At 40.3% G+C, this 16,021-nt stretch overlaps 1 protein-coding gene across 1 annotated transcript; it reads right to left on the reverse strand.

The window, feature by feature from the left end:
• Window positions 1-726: 726 nt before the first annotated feature.
• On the reverse strand, window positions 727-11,006 carry LOC146002645 (uncharacterized). Its single transcript, XM_083140607.1, has 2 exons — window positions 9,762-11,006; window positions 727-768 (listed from the first exon to the last, which is right to left on the reverse strand). Exons 1-2 carry the CDS (start codon window positions 11,004-11,006, stop codon window positions 727-729), a joined length of 1,287 nt encoding a protein of 428 aa, XP_082996733.1.
• Window positions 11,007-16,021: the final 5,015 nt, after the last annotated feature.

Here is a 16,021-nt window from a genome sequence, read left to right on the forward strand (position 1 = left end):
CAATTTGATTAAATATAATTATTATAATTTATTATTATTAGTATTATTGTGACATGTATTTCTAGATATGTGCCTGTTCACTTCCACTTTTGGCTAATCGCGAATATGATGATGAGTGCTGCGGCCGTTTCGGATTTCTTGTTATAACATTTTATACTATTTTCAACTACTATCTGTGACGTTCCCAGGATATTCGAAAGTTACTGACAAATATTAGGACAAAAATAGTTATGATCCCCTCTAACACCCCCTCTGAGCATGCCACTGCATTATAGTGTGTTTGATATGAAGTTATAGATTTTCTGAGTCGAGAAATTTAAGAAATATATTTCTTTTAGTTTTATCATCAGAATACTTATTGATCTAAGTTTTAATATGGCACAAAATACGGTATAATTTTTCTGTCTATTTTCATGGCAGCCACAATTATTGTTATTGTAGGATTTAGAATGTTTTATGATAACCTCCATACAGTAGGCACGATTTCAAGTTCTAGGTGGTACAAACAGTAACAGGGAAATATTCTTTCGAAAAGATGGAGGTAGTTCCCAAGGAACTCAACAGATGGCAGCGTCCACAGCCACACGTACAGAGACATCTGTTGTGTAACAGCACAACTGCTTGACGAAATTTCGGTAAATTCATTGAAGGTACACATAGCTGCACACAAATCATATTTATTTATTACAGATGTTTATTAATTACTGTAATTAGACATGATGGTTTTTATCGTGTGTACTCTTTATATTTGTTTTTGAACATTAACTGCTTTTTGATTCACTAATCCGGGAAAATTACGTCAAATCTGTCGATTTTCGACACTTTTTGAGCCAATTTTGTAGAGGTGCTTTTTACCTAACTATTTTTTAGAGCTTTTAGTGCATATCAATTGTCATCCTTCTTGATTATTCTAATAAAGATTTGACCACGGATAGTGTAAATAAGCCTTAATATAAGACATTGGAAAATGTCATATTGGAGATGGAACAAAATATTATGAAATATTTTAAAACACTCAGTAATTAAGTTGAATTTTTTAAATGTGCAATATAATTATGATATTTATAATGATGAAATATTTTGTTTTCTTAACCACGGGGACTTTATTTGTAAAATAAAATATAATAACAGGCAAAATATTGGGTAGACTCAAGCCCACAGGTCCATATAAATTGGCGCCACTTTGCTCATTCTGTGGAAAGTTTGTATACTGGACAGGGTTAGAAGCTTTTTGTAATTATCATAAATCAAACTTCAGAACATTTGTTTTACATTATGTACAGGTATTGGACAAAATAATGGAAACACCTGTGGAAGTCGGAACATCATGTATTAATACAGTGTTGGGCCACCTTTAGCATGCAATGCAGCTTGGATTCGGGACGGAATAGACCGATACAAGTCCTGAATGTTGGTGAGTGGAATTTGAAGCCTTTCTTCATGCAGCACAGCCTCCAGCTCAGGTAGAGACGAAGGAGGTGGAAATCGACGCCGAACCCTGGATTCCAAAACAGCCCACAGAGGCTCGATGATATTCAGGTCTGGGGACTGGGTGGGCCAGGGAAGATGTTGAACCTCATCAGCATGCTCTGGAAAGCACTGTTGAACAGTGCCAGCAGTATGAATGGGGGCATTATCATCCAGGAAGATGGCATTCCGGTTTGGAAATAAGGTTTGCACCATTAGGTGGATCTGGTTACCCAAGAGTTCTCTATACACTGCTTATGAGACCCGACCGTGTAATGTGACAAGGGGGGGCTGCCGAATACCATGATATAACGCACCAGACCATAATAAAGCCGCCACCATGTTTGACAGTCGGGCGGTGACAGTCCACATCGTATGCTGCCGAGGGTGTTCACCATACAAACACACGTCCAGTAGTGGGGAAGAGGGTAAAGGTAGACTAGTCTGACCAAATGACATGTTTCCAGTCCTACAACGTCCAAGTTTTGTGGTCATTGCATCATGCACGTCACCTTCGAGCACTCGTCCCAGTTATTAGGGACTTGGCAATAGCAACACGCCCATGGATACCCATTTGATGCAGTTCCCGCCTCACTGTTTTGCATGACACGGGGTGTTTAGGTGCTGATTAAGTTCTGTAGTCACTTTGGCGGCCATTGTTTTCTTCTGCAACGTCACAATACGCTTCAAGGCCCGGCGGTCCCTTTCCTGCAGCTTCGGCTTTCAACCACTATTGTGCTTACCAGACCCTGTTTCACCGTGCACTGTGTATGCGGTCATGACTTTCGAGACGGTGCCTCGTGTTACACCGCATAACTTCGCTGTTTTGCTCACAGATGCTCCAGTGAAACGGGCACCAACAATTCGACCTCCTTCAAACTCCGTCAGGTCGGCTATACTGGTCACTCACTACACCTGAACAACGTGCACTACCACAATGCCTCACTCTACTGTCAGTGCACAGTCCATACTACCTGCAACAAACAAGAGAAGGTTGATTTTTGCCGTGCTCAGTTTTACCAGGCACATTGAAAATATGCCCCACTTCGGACTCGTGTTTCCATTATTTTGTCCAATACCTGTATGTTCTGATGAAATAAGAAACTATTTCTTTGATTTCTGAGGGTAGGTCCGGCCTCCTTCACCACTGCAAAAATCTTGAAATGTTATTAGAAACAAATTGCATTGTGGAATTTTCGTTATGAAAGATTTTATTTTAAATTAATATAAATACAATTTTTCGGCATTTATAAAATGCTAATTGGTCTAGGATTTCAAGTGAGAATTGATACTATTAAAAAAAAAAAAAAAAAAGAACTTTACAAAGACCATTGATCTGTTACGTTTTACAAACCACCAAATAATCATTGGAAATGATAAAAACAGTTCATTCTTAAAAGTTGTTTTATTTCTTATACTGTAGACTGTCACGTGCCAATTTCCGACGACACAATGAAAAATGTAAGGAAGAAATGTTTCCCGAGACCGACGATAGATGTCAGCACGCCATATGAAGGAAAGCAGAGTTCACTGTAGAAACTTGGAGCGGAGGAGAGCGATTATATATATATTATAGTAAATGCAAAATATATAAAGGAAGAGTATAAAAATTATAGAAGGAGTGAATAAAATGTTGTATATAGCCAATTAGGATATTTAAGAATATGCTCGTATATGCAACAATTAGGAAAGTTAATAAGTGAGCAAATGAATTCAGAAATGTATCTTTCTCCTTTTTTATCTTCTGACGAGGAGAATATCGTCAGCTTTTGTATTTGTCCGTCCCTCGGTGGCGCTGTGTCCAAATTAGACTCCCCGAAGCACTTACGGTTGCGCTTCTTATTAGACGCACAGGGCCATAGGCAGCGCTTGCTGTTAGCGATCCTGGGCTATTCCCCTTTTGGTCGTTACATAGGACGTGGCGCTACTGTCAGTTTAGTCGCCCCTAATCTTTCTATAAGTATAGCTTGGGTTGCTGTATAATGACAAACAAGCGGGGAAAGCGAGCGCATATATGAGATTACGCTTTAAAAGGAAAGACAATAAATTAGAAGAAAGAAAAGAAGAAGAAGCCTTTTACTAAATAGAAGCCATTTTCCAGAAATTACGAGAAGAAAGAAGAAGATTTCCTTTCAATTATTCATATATGTATAAGAAAAATATAACTGACGTAAATTTGGAATCAGCGAATATATATATATATATATATATATATATATATATATATATATATATATATATATATATATATATATATACAGGGTGTCATTTTAATGGCGCCCACGGACCACAGATTCGTATAGAGGACATCAAAACAAACAACTTTTCTCAGTAACATTTTTCTCATTGGTGCGTCTATTCGATGCTACAGCCGTTCAAAAAAGACCGTTTTGCCGCCTGTATGCTGGCAACCCAACACAACATTTGATCGTATCTGTGACGTAATTTCCTGAGGCGAAACGGCGCACGGCAGGGTTGCAAGGAACACACAAATTTTGTGAAAATGACAAACTACCAACCATATCCTTAGCTGAAAACCGAAGCGAGAAACGCGTCCAGTAGACCGAACATCATAGCGTACCAGCTAGATGATGAGCAGTCATCTCACGGGAAGGGGGAAGTGAACCAACGATATGAGAAATGGTAAAAAAGTATTCAAAATGAAGTGTCAATATCGGATTTTGTCTCAGCCTACATGTCAAATATCAACAACAATAAATTTTATTGGCCTTGCAGCTTACATGTGGCTGTTTACGCCCAACTACATGTCAAATATTTGCAAATTTGATATCTACAGATTTGTGTCCAGATGCCTTGTGGTACTTTTGTGCTGATAACGGAAGTATCCGAGGTTCACGTTGTTACATTACGGCTAAAACACGTACAACCACAGTAGCAACGTAATGATGAATCAGTAACGAATATACTGCCCTGTTCGCAGTTGCAAACTAATTATTGCATGTGTATCCGGTGCATAGATAAACACAGTTGTCGGAGAGCTTTTATTACTACTACTTATATCCCTGTCTTTTCAACCAATTTTGCCACTTGCGTCAAAATGCCCTGAATATAAATTATATTACGTGTTGCTTACCTTTGGAATTTTGAGTTCTTTCATTTCTATTTTGTCATCTGTTCAGTGTGTCACAGACAACTAGTATCAGAAGGACGAAGTGGATAGACAAAATTGTAGATGCCAACTTGGTAACTAGATTTGCAAATATTTGACGTAAGCTGAGACAAAGTTCGATATGACCACTTCCACTTGAATTATATTTTCTTTCTTTATGTATCGTATCCTTTGTTTACTTTCTGTTAGGTTACAGAACGTGTTCTCTCATTTTGTTTTACGGTACATAATGTGGCTGATTGTAGCTATGTTATTTTTCATAGAATATGTGTGTTCCTGGTAACCCTGTAACGCATCGCTTCACGACGGGATATGACGTCACAAATGCAATCAAATGTTGTGTGTGGTTGCCAGCATTCAGGCGGCAAAACTAGCTTTTTTGAACGACTGTAGCGCCGAAACTACGCACCAACGAGAGAAATGTTACTGAGAAAAGTCGTTTGTTTTGATGTCCTCTATACGAATCTGTGGTCCGTGGGCGCCATTAAAATGACACCCTGTATATGTATATATATATATATATATATATATATATATATATATATATATATATATATATATCAATGTATATACAAGCTGCGCTATATATTTTCTCTGTATTGTGTATAGTTTCCAGAATATAGATCCGCATTTAACTATATCCTCTTGGCTATAAAACGCTTTCTTATTTGGAATTCTCGAATAAAGAACCTATCCCCTGAGATTAAGATATATCTGTAGTCTGGTATAAGTTTATTTTAAGAAGTGCACTAGAGGGACGTTGCAAGACAGGATGCAACATATCATAATAATCTTCCATAACATTTACAAATTAACAACGTCAAGCACATACTTTACACGGGAGGTAAAAGCATATTTCCGAAAGCTGATGTGTTAAGTTATTAATCCACAAAACCCTGTACGACTGCCATGGCTGCTCATATGTTCGGCAGTGTGCCAACTATCGATATGTAGTACAGAGCATTCCCTGACATTCACTACGACACTCGGCGGCAAGCGGCCCGGTGTCAGCGCTTGTCTTTCCCGGTGAACGGGGTCCGCGACAGTCGCACGCTGAAGTCTGTTTTCGCTCTCCCTTTCTGTTGACGTTGCAGACTGACGCCAGTATAATCCTCCCTGGGAAGTTGTGTTGTGTCGTGTTCCTGTGTTGAAGATTGTGGCATAACATGGAACCACAAAAGTTTACATTACAACAAAGGATTTATCTTGTCGAGTGTTATTTCGGAAAGAGGAATTGTGGAGAAGTGCGACGACGTTTTGCAACGAAATTTCCTGGTGTTCCCGTTCCACATAGGACCACTATATTCAACCTCGTAAAAAAGTTTAGAGTAACAGGGTCAGTTCAGAATAAAAGTGGGAAAACTCGATGAGATAGGACAAGGGTTAGAACAGTATCCTCGGAAATCTATCGGGCGCCTCTCACAAGGAACGGGTGTTTCAAAAACCGCAGCATTTAGAGCCGCTAAGAGTCTTAAATCTAAAAATAAAAAGAAATAAATCAAAGAAATAAAGTAGCTATACAAAGACAATCCGCACACCATCCGTGAGTAAAGAGAGAGTATTGTACGAGAAATCGGGAGAATTACAGTAGACGAACTTGCACGTGTAAATGTCAATTTCCTTCGGAGATGCCAGGAATGTGTTGCTTCAGAGGGACATCATTTTCAACACCTTCCGTAGTCAAGGTTAGTACACAATATGAAAACTGTAATTGTAATAGCAGACTCGAGCGACTGTCGCGGACCCCATTCACCAGGAAAGACAAGCGCTGACGCCGGGCCGCTTGCCGCCGAGTCTCGTAGCGAATGTCAGGGAATGCTCTGTGTATAACTACAACGCTAAGAGGGACAAATTTAATGGGCTCATAAACCTATCATGCATTAATGACCTATCAGTGTGGCCGTGAGACTTTTGTTCTAAATACATCTGTCGCTAGAAACTAGAAAATGTGAAATTTCAATTTCCTAAAATTGAAGAGTTACAAAGTGCTTGTTTAACGTCCTATAAATGTTCTTGATAGACCGGCCATCTGTAGTCTCTCATAGTAAAACAATGCAACATGAATAACCCATTCATTTGATATTTTATGATAAATCTGAAACTATTCAAGTTCAATCATGAAATCTACCATGTGGAGCATGTGGAGCAGCACCACATTTAACGGAAGATCGAGAGGGCGGAGCAGTGTACGCTGCTGCAAACTACTGGTAGCTGCATTCGCGTTTTCCCCTCCATGCATTCGCTTCCCCTCCGCTTGTTCCAGAGCAGTGGCGCAACCACAGGGAGGGCAGGAAGGCATTGGCCCCCAACCTAGGTCGGAAATGTGTTCTGGGGGGGGGGGGGGCAAGCATTGAAGGCCAAGTGTACCTGCAGGGGGCAATTACCGCCCAGAACTTCAAATTTTATGCAAATAAAAATAGTTTTCGCAAAATTTTCTTTCTCGCTTCGCTCGCAATACCTTTTATTATACCTGCCGCAAAATTAGTTTGGTATTGACACTTGCGAACCACGTGTTGAAATCGGGTCTACGTCACTGCGGGAGGGTGGATTGCTGGCATGCGAGCCAATCAAAATCTTCCCAGTGCTTCACCCAGGCCCTGGTTACCTAGCAACAGAAAACGTTTTTCTCGGTGTTGCCGCTTATCGGGCGATTCTTCCTGCGATCAGATTTCATGTTGTTGGGAGAGGACGTGTTGTTTGTTTGTTGCGTTGCGTTACTGTGATATTTTAACCAGTCCGTTTGTTTAGTGTTTATTGCATTTAGAGTATTCTTTGTTGTATAGAGCGTGTTGTTTTAGTGTGTTATTTTTTGTACATAATTTTCTGTGTTCTGCTTGAGTGTGTCGTGTGCTTGTGTGAAAAATGTCAAGCACAGGAGGCAATACTCGAGATGACAATGTACCAAAGAGGCCATGCACTAAAAGAAAAAGGAATTCCTCTCAAAGGCCAAACGCGGGAGTTGTTTTTTTCTGAGCGCAAATAATTTGAGCAAGAGAAAAACAATGGGGGTCCAATCATTTCTGTAAACAAAGTTCTGGATAGGACTGCTGCTGCTTTCGGCGTGTCTAAGAACACTATTGTTACCATAGGGGGAAAAATATAATGTGATAGAAATAAATAAATAAATAAATGCGAGGCTTCAAAATTGGAAACCCCAGGAAAGAAGAGGAATATCAGTAAACGCGTGACAAATTTAGATACCTTTCAGCAAGACGCTATTCGTCGCCATATTTACTCTTATTATAGGAGGAAAGATCATCCCACTGTTGGGAAACTGCGCGTTTCGTTGAAAGATTCGGCATTTTTTCAAGGTGGGGAAACATCTTTAGTCATAAAATATCTTGGATTCTCATACAAAATAATAATAATAATAATAATAATAATAATAATAATAATAATGGACGCAAAATAAAGTAAAATATGGAGGCATATGGGGATGTGGAGGTAAATCTCCACACATTCTCGACCTAGGCCATATTATGGAGGTGATGTGGTTCACCAACCGTCTTTACCACAGGTTTGCCCGAGGTACTCACTTGGGCTGAGTCGACCCCGGAGCCGCTCGGGATATTTGAAAAAGTTCCACAAACCACCGCGGGTCTCATGCGCGAAAGTCAGACGCCCCACCAACTGGACTTTGTGCACTTCAGTTGCGGTATAATTGAAAGACGGGCAGACTTTAACGGCGACTTCGGAAAGAAATGATTATTGAAAGTGTATATACAGAATGGATTGAAAAAGTAACCTGTAAACAATGCTCGTTTCATTAATTCGTTCATGTTGTAAGGGAGATAGAAATGAATAGAAAAAAAAACAATAACACATTCATCATTGTTGTCATCATTGTTATTCCATTTTCCTTGAGAAACAATAACACATTTCATCATTGTTGTTCCTTTTCATAACACGTTTTCCTCGACACAGCGTCAGACGGCTGCAGTGCGTACTGTACCGCATGATATGGCAACACCGTGACGCGTGTTCCTTCAGCTCTCAATACCAAACTAATTTTGCGGCAGGTATAGTCTTATCAAGTTCAGAACCGTAGTTAGGGGACGGCCCTCGGCGCCGAACGATCTAAATGAAAAACGTTTATGCACAGAAAGGCTAATTGAGACCGGGCCTATAGCTTAGAGTGGGTTCCGAACCACTATGTGCCTCCACCGGGTATCGAACCCGGGACCCCTTGATCACAAGGTAACGATTTTACCATCGGGGAGGCACAAAATTTGTAAATTATATAATGCCATAGCGTTCCGTGAAATTATTTGCGCCCTATTAAATTAATATTAATTTCAGCCTGCAAAAAAACTGGATCCAAAAATTTTCTTCCTCGCTTCGCTCGCATTCTGTGTTTGTTCGCTGTAATGCATTGTAAATCACCAGACAGAGAAATACGACTATCTTAATTGATTTTGCTTTAAATGCATGAACAATTGTTTGGAGGAAAGGGAGCATGCATATTTGAGAGACAATTTATGTAATTTTTGCTGTTGGTTCATTGAGAGATGGACGAATTGGTTGTGTAATATATTTAGATAATATATGCTGTATATAATATTTATTAAGGAAACTTTGAATACACACACAAATTAATGTCCACGTCACTCCACATTCTATATACAGTATGTGAAACATATATCGTGCATGAAAGTTATGTTCATGTAAAAAAGAATGCATTTATAAAACATTTTCTGTCTTTCAAAAATAGTATATGTGCTTGTTTTTCGTTATTATTGTGAAATTGAACGTGTTAAGAAAATAATTCAAAATTGTTTGTTCGAACACAAATACTTCCAACTTCTACTTCCTGTTTGCGAAATTTAAGAGATAAAATAACGTATTTAGTACTACCACTACTAATACTAATAATAATGTTTGTCCTGGGTTCGAATCCCGGCCTGGGCATAGATGTTTGAGAGTATCCATTCATCATTTTCATCATGCCATCACTCATCCCCATCTTCGCAAATTAGCCAAAAGTGGCACAAGAAGCGAAGTAAAATAAAGCTGATCAATAATAACAATAATAATAATAAAAATGTTATAACATTATTAGTATTAACATTATTTTTATTAACATTATTACTATTATTATTATTGGTATGTTTATCCTGGAACAGAGTGTACTTCTGAAAACTTAAGCTGTTCTATCGATACATGCTTCTGTGATAAAAATAACTGTGCTTATGAGCAACCCTGAAATTAACAAATAAAATGCTGCCTGGAGATGACGCAAAGACACAACTTTGCTACCCTGATTGAAAATTCGTCCTTTGTAAGTATTCCTTTTGTGGCCAGCTCTCCACTTCTCTACCAAACCCGCGCTGGTAAGGCGCCGTATTATAACGGTCATTCTTGCAAGGTAGGGTGATGTCTTTGGAACAATGTAAGCCTCGTAAGCCATAGCAACATGTTGGGCAGCTATGTGAACTTTGGGGTAACCATTTTCAGGGTTGACATATTCTTTCTGCATGTATTTTGCTACGTCTAGATTTTCGTACATTATGGCGTCTCTTGAAGTTAACACCCTTTCTCCTATTTCGGTTATGTTCACTGACTCCTGCGTTCTTGAAAGTAAAACCTTTAGCCTTCGATCTGCATACTTCTTTAATTTAGCAATGTGGTCTGGAAAAGAAACAACTGGTAGATTTGATTTGGTGAGTTCTTCAAACGTGTTCATGTCCTTGTAGTATTGCGGAATCATCATGAGAGTTGTTAAGCTACTCTGGTAGAGGGTGCTAATGACCAAGAAACCTGTTACTGTCAGAATGAATGCTATTCTCATGTGTGTTCGTTCCGGTTGGGTAGGAACTGATATCTGAAGTGCAATAGCTAGCACATAGAGAATACTACTAACAATGCTGGCGGTTTTATCCTTTCCGTAAACAATCCATTGGATTAAATGTTCAAAAACCATGCTCAACAGAAATATTCCTCCAACTGCTAGCCACAGATATATATCAAAAGGAAGAAATAAGCTCATCCATTGTGGGATTATGCTCGCTTTGGGGGCAATGAACACAGAGTATTTATACGACACTACAGGAGTACAATCCACAGCTTGATATCTCTCAACATTTAACTCCATTGGCACTGAGCAAATATCTGAGTACGATGTAACCACTTCCCCCATAAGTCCAACCCAAGTGCCATTCGGAAATTGAACGTTTGATATCCTGTTCTCAAACTTCTTAACGAAATCAACAGTGAAGTTCATGCAACTTCTCATTGTTTCCAATATCATACCCGTATCCACGGACATGTTCAGAGAACCATCTTCATTTTTGGTCGTGAAAGAGTACTTCATTACATTGAATTCACTTATGCGTAGATGATATCCATAAAGATTTCTTGTCCTTTCCTCTATGGTAGAATTTATATCTAACCCTCTTCTTGTAACATCCATGTCTTGATCAACTTTCAGAAATGGATTGTAAGATATTATGCTCATACACTGCAAACTCGACCAATGGACAATTTCACATTTTTCGACAGGCATTACAATTTCAACGTTAAGAATCTTCATATTCCAAAGAGCTTTGAACATTATGTTCAAGCCAGTTTTCGGGTCTTTTGCATTAGTAAATATGATAATATATTTTGTTCTGTTCTTCCAGTAAAATAACAATCGGGCCCTGCTGAGTATATTTAGTAGAGACCCTACATTTTCTGCCAAGACCACAAAAATGTCACTCTTACCAAACTGTTGTGAACTTGTCAGTTTGTTTGTTGTATGGTTGTGAACATTGTTAGTGAAATGCTCAATAGTAACAGGAAAAGCACATTCTTGAAATATTTCGCGAAAATTATCGCCGATCTGTGAAAATAGAAAACTAATTGTCTTCAGATTGTTTGATTGTAAGGTGCAAATATCTTGCACTACTTTTAAAACGTTCAAAGCGTAAATATCTGTTACGGTATTGTTATTAGTTATAGTTGAGTAAACAGGTAGAAGCTGATGAATGCAAAATAGAAGTAACAACGTTGTTTGCCTTGGGCTTGTCAATAAGGTTGTCATTTTCAGCTTCCTGATCTTCCCGAACAATAATCTGAAATACAAAAAAGAAGCTACAGGTAATTGAGAACATGAGATTGACAAGTCATCGCATTTAAAAAATAACACTGGTCCATTTAAATAACTTTCATTGATTTAGTTTATTGTTCTGTATCGAGTTTCATTGCCAAAGCGAATTGAATTTATCCAACAGTTTAGAATTAGCAATGAGAGATTATTTTGAGAGAGGTTTTCAGAGAAGATTAGGCATTAGTAGTCCAATTAAGACAGTTCAACGCCTTCTTGTGGGGCTCGGTGGGGCTCGCAGTGTTGCCAATCGCTTATTCGAAAAAATCACCAAGGTTTTTGGTCTAACCTAACCTAAAACAGCAAGGAGTTGGCAACTTTGCTTGAGAGTTCACAAACCGGAAGTGGGGCTCGGTGGGGCTCGCAGTGTTGCCAACTTCTTACTCGAAAAAATCACCAAGGTTTTTTTTGGTCTAACCTAACCTAAAGCAAGGAGCTGGCAATCTTGCTTGAGAGTTCTGCAACCGAAAGTAAAACTCGCAGTGTTGCCAACACCTACTCGAAAAAAAATCACCAAGGTTTTTCTTGGTCTAACCTAGCCTAAAGCAAGGAACTGGCAATCTTGCTTGAGACTTGCGTTACAGTGCATAAAGCAAGGTTGCCAACCTACTGGTACTTTTGCCATAGTTTTTTACAAAAAAAGAGAGAGAAGAGAGGGAGGGAAGAGTTAAACAACCGACGGCCCACCTACAGCTTTTTTTTGTCTAACCTAACCTAAAGCAAGGGGCTGGCAACTTTGCTTGAGGCTTGTTTTACAGTGCATAAAGCAATTTTTGGTAACCTACTGGCATTTTTGCCATAGCCTTTTACAAAAAAGAGAGAGGAGAGAGAGAGGGGGGAAGAGTTAAACAACCGACAGCCTACCTACAGCTTTTTTTTTTTTTTTTTACTTAGCAAAAGCTACTATTTTTTGAGGCTTAGCCAATTTATATACTGGCGTAACATACACACACTAAACAAGGAGAGCCGGCAACAAATATATACTGCCGTAAAAGAGAGAGAAAAACCTATAGCTGGGAACAGTAATGAGCGGATGCGCCATATCGTAATTTTCCAACTCCGTATATCGTGATTTTTGTAAACCTACCTCTCTCGGGGGAACGATGTGTCACACACACACATGCACACATACATGCATGCATGCGTATGTATTGTAACACAAACAAACAAACAAAATAATAATTGTTGTTTTTAGGATGCCTGGCCCCTATAACCTCGCCAGGGTGCGTGGTGCCCAACCAAAAATGTAAAAGTTTTCTAATGGCTGCGGTTATAGATTACCGCACCTCTGTAGAGTTTCACGTGTTTTTTTTTTCCCCCAAACTTCCATGAAACCCTACAGAGGACCTCCGTAATGCATGCAACGTGTACTAACGACTCTAGTGTTATTTGATGTTGTGATATTTTTGGATATAGAGTTTTATTGTGAGATATAGATAAAAATAATTATGTTTATTATAATATTTTCTTGATGAAGATGGAGAATGTATGTGTGTGTGTTACAAATAAAGTTGCATGCTTATTTTTCTAGTGTGTGTGTATGTGTTTTTGATGTTTCGACAGCTTCTGAAACGATAAAAAAAATATTTTATTGTTAATTTTCACGTGTAAAAACAACAACAAATTTTTTTTGTGCAAATTTTCTGATTGTCTCTCGTGCTATAGTGCAAAAAAGATATTGTAGCTGATAGCTAATGAAATTGACATTTGTAACTGATCTGAACTAGTGAAATTCGTATTGTGCCATTGTAACTGATTGTGCTAGTGCAGAAAATTTCTTATTGTGCAAGAAAATAGATGTTAAAAAAAACTTGTTAAAACTGCTCTGTGACCCTCTCGTTCTTCACGTCGTAGGCGAAGGACTTCTCTGCAATCAGGATGACACTGCATAGGGTATCCTCGGGCAAGGCGTCGTGGAACTCGCAGACGACCTTGATGTTGGTTCGATCGTTGACCACAACCTTCTTCCTCTTAGATGTGTTGATGACGGTCATGGGTCTCCGGGCTTTGAATTCGCTGGGCGTGTAGTACATGTCCACGCTTCCCTCGGTCACGCGTTTGTAAGCTGTGTAAGCTTCGTAAAGTTTGAGGTAATCGTCTTTGGTCACGTCGAGGTTGTAATTCTCGCGCGGGAACACTTCGTTACGACCGTTCTTCAGATAAACGTTCTTGATTTTGCAGTCGTCGAACTTGCTGGAATCTTTCTCCTGATTTTTGTCCCTCCCGGTCTGAAAAAGCACTACGACGAAATCTGGCATGTCGAACTGTATGTTGTTGAACTGCGTCGTCACGTCGAATTCCATGTGACTCCCCGACGCCATCTTCTGTACGCACTGGTAACCGTGAAAGTGAATCAACACCTGCGGACTTTTCAAGATCTCCGCTTTGTACTTGAGGGCGTAGTTCGTTTCGTATTCTACCACCGGCATTCTCAATTCCATGCTCCGGATGACGCATTTCGCCGCTTCGGGTAGAGTGTTGGCTATCGGCGTGGTGCCGTCCGGACCCAAAGTAGCGTATCGCATCAGTGCGTCGTTGTCGTTGGCTGCTCTTCGAAACGTGATCCTCAGTCCTCCCTTCCACATGATCTCCTTGTAGTCCGAGAAGAAACCAGGCAGCAGACGCATGGGAAAGAGCACCGTGTGACTTCTCGTCGATATTTTGGTCCCGGCTTCGAATCCCCCGGCCTGGTAGTACGCTGCGTCCGTTTTGGATAATTTCAACGTTCCCACTGCCGTCGACGTGATGCCTGGATAATCTATTCTGTCGATGACGGTGTTGTGTTTCCTCACCTCCACCTGCGAGAACAGGTGAGGCACGAAGTTGTCCACGAGTATCAAGTTTGCTGCTGCGGGAAACGCGTCTCCGCTTTCCTTCTTCACCACGTCGAATTGAAGGTAGAGGTCCGCTCTGTGAGGATGAACGAACCCATCCCCTACGTCCACGTCGTATTCGATCTCCCTGTTCGCTTCGTTCAGATTGGCGAACGTGCGACGGTTGGGAGGGAAAGATTGCAATTCGTAACTTTCGATTTGCTCCATTTTACATGTATGGTTATTTATTATACGTTGATCTCCACGATGGCCGTGGTCGTGGCACCTGCGAAATCCACCACGTCTCCTTTCTCGTTCGTCACCACCAACTCTATGTCGTCTATGCGGTTGCGACATACTGGAAAATAGATCGGCGAAGAGGGCGTGTAGATGATCGGTTCCATGAACTCGGAACTTGGTTTGAAAGTGGCTATGATTCCCGTCTGCTTGTGACTTCCCAGTAATCCGTCCGAAGATTTCGTGATCATGCCTTCCGCTACGTTGCAGTGTACGTTCAGAGTCTCTATGGCCAAGAATTTAGGAATGTTGGTTGCTACGTGCTTGATGCCAGCTTCGAGTTTGGTGTCGTTCTCGAAACCTAAAAGTTCTCCCATGGTGCCCAGGTCCACGGTCTCCATCGCGGATAGGATTTCCACTCTGTGCGTGACCGAATTTTGAGAAAGGTATGTGCCTTTGGGTAATTGAGCTTGCAAAGTGGAAAGATTGTATTGTCCTGGCGTGACGACGATGTGTTCGCTTCCGACGCTAATTTTGTTGTTGTGCTGGGTGACGTTAGGTATGAGGTACATGCTGTAGAATGCACGCAGAGCCACGGATTTAGGATAGACAATGTCGTCGTGCAGCGTGAGTTTCAAGATTGAAGATTCGCTCGTGAGATGGAACACGCCCATCCTAGTGATGCTGTTTGAGGTTCCACAATGCTTTCTGGAAATCTTCGATCGTAGGGTTATTTATTTTAGAGAGAAACGCGAGTACGGAGAGGCAGAGATGACCGCAGTTCACGTCTCCGAAATTTTGAATGCGTTCGTCGTTGTAGTATATGGAAGTTTTGTTCGTTTTCAGATAATGAATTAAATTTGTAGGTGGAACACCTCCGAAAGAATCGAAAACGAATGCTTTATCATTGTCGTTTTTGTGGTAACATATCCAATGCGTGCCTGGATTTTCTTGACCGTCCAAGTTGACTACTCCACATTCTCTTCTTTTAACGCTTGAAGGTAACGAGTCGGACATGAAAACTCCTCTGAAGTGTTTGATTTGTAACGCTTCGATCAGAGATTCAATGTCTCGGTTGGTGAGTGCTTCTGTTTCTTTTTTTTATATTTCTTCAAAGCATCGAGGTTGCTTTTTTGTTTTTTGGTTATACCTTTCCCCTTCTTCTCCATGGCCAGGTTGTGACGTTTCTGTTCTTCCAATTCCGCCTTGTTCTTCTTCGAGTCGATGACGGTTTTCGCAATGGCGGCACTTCCGCCGGCCAAACTTCCAACGGCCCCCAATGCTGCCAGG

This window comes from Lepisma saccharinum, chromosome 18 (assembly GCF_977018435.1).
Source record: "Lepisma saccharinum chromosome 18, izLepSacc3.1, whole genome shotgun sequence".
In the NCBI taxonomy this organism is placed as follows: domain Eukaryota; kingdom Metazoa; phylum Arthropoda; class Insecta; order Zygentoma; family Lepismatidae; genus Lepisma; species Lepisma saccharinum.

Excerpts from the sequence above, each read along its gene's own strand:
- LOC146002645 (XM_083140607.1), bottom strand. The coding sequence starts at position 11,006 with ATGGATGTTACAAGAAGAGGGTTAGATATAAATTCTACCATAGAGGAA. Across the intron at positions 769-9,761 it reads CAGTTATTTTTATCACAGAA|CAGTTAATGTTCAAAAACAA; the intron begins GCATGTATCGAT and ends TGAATCAAAAAG.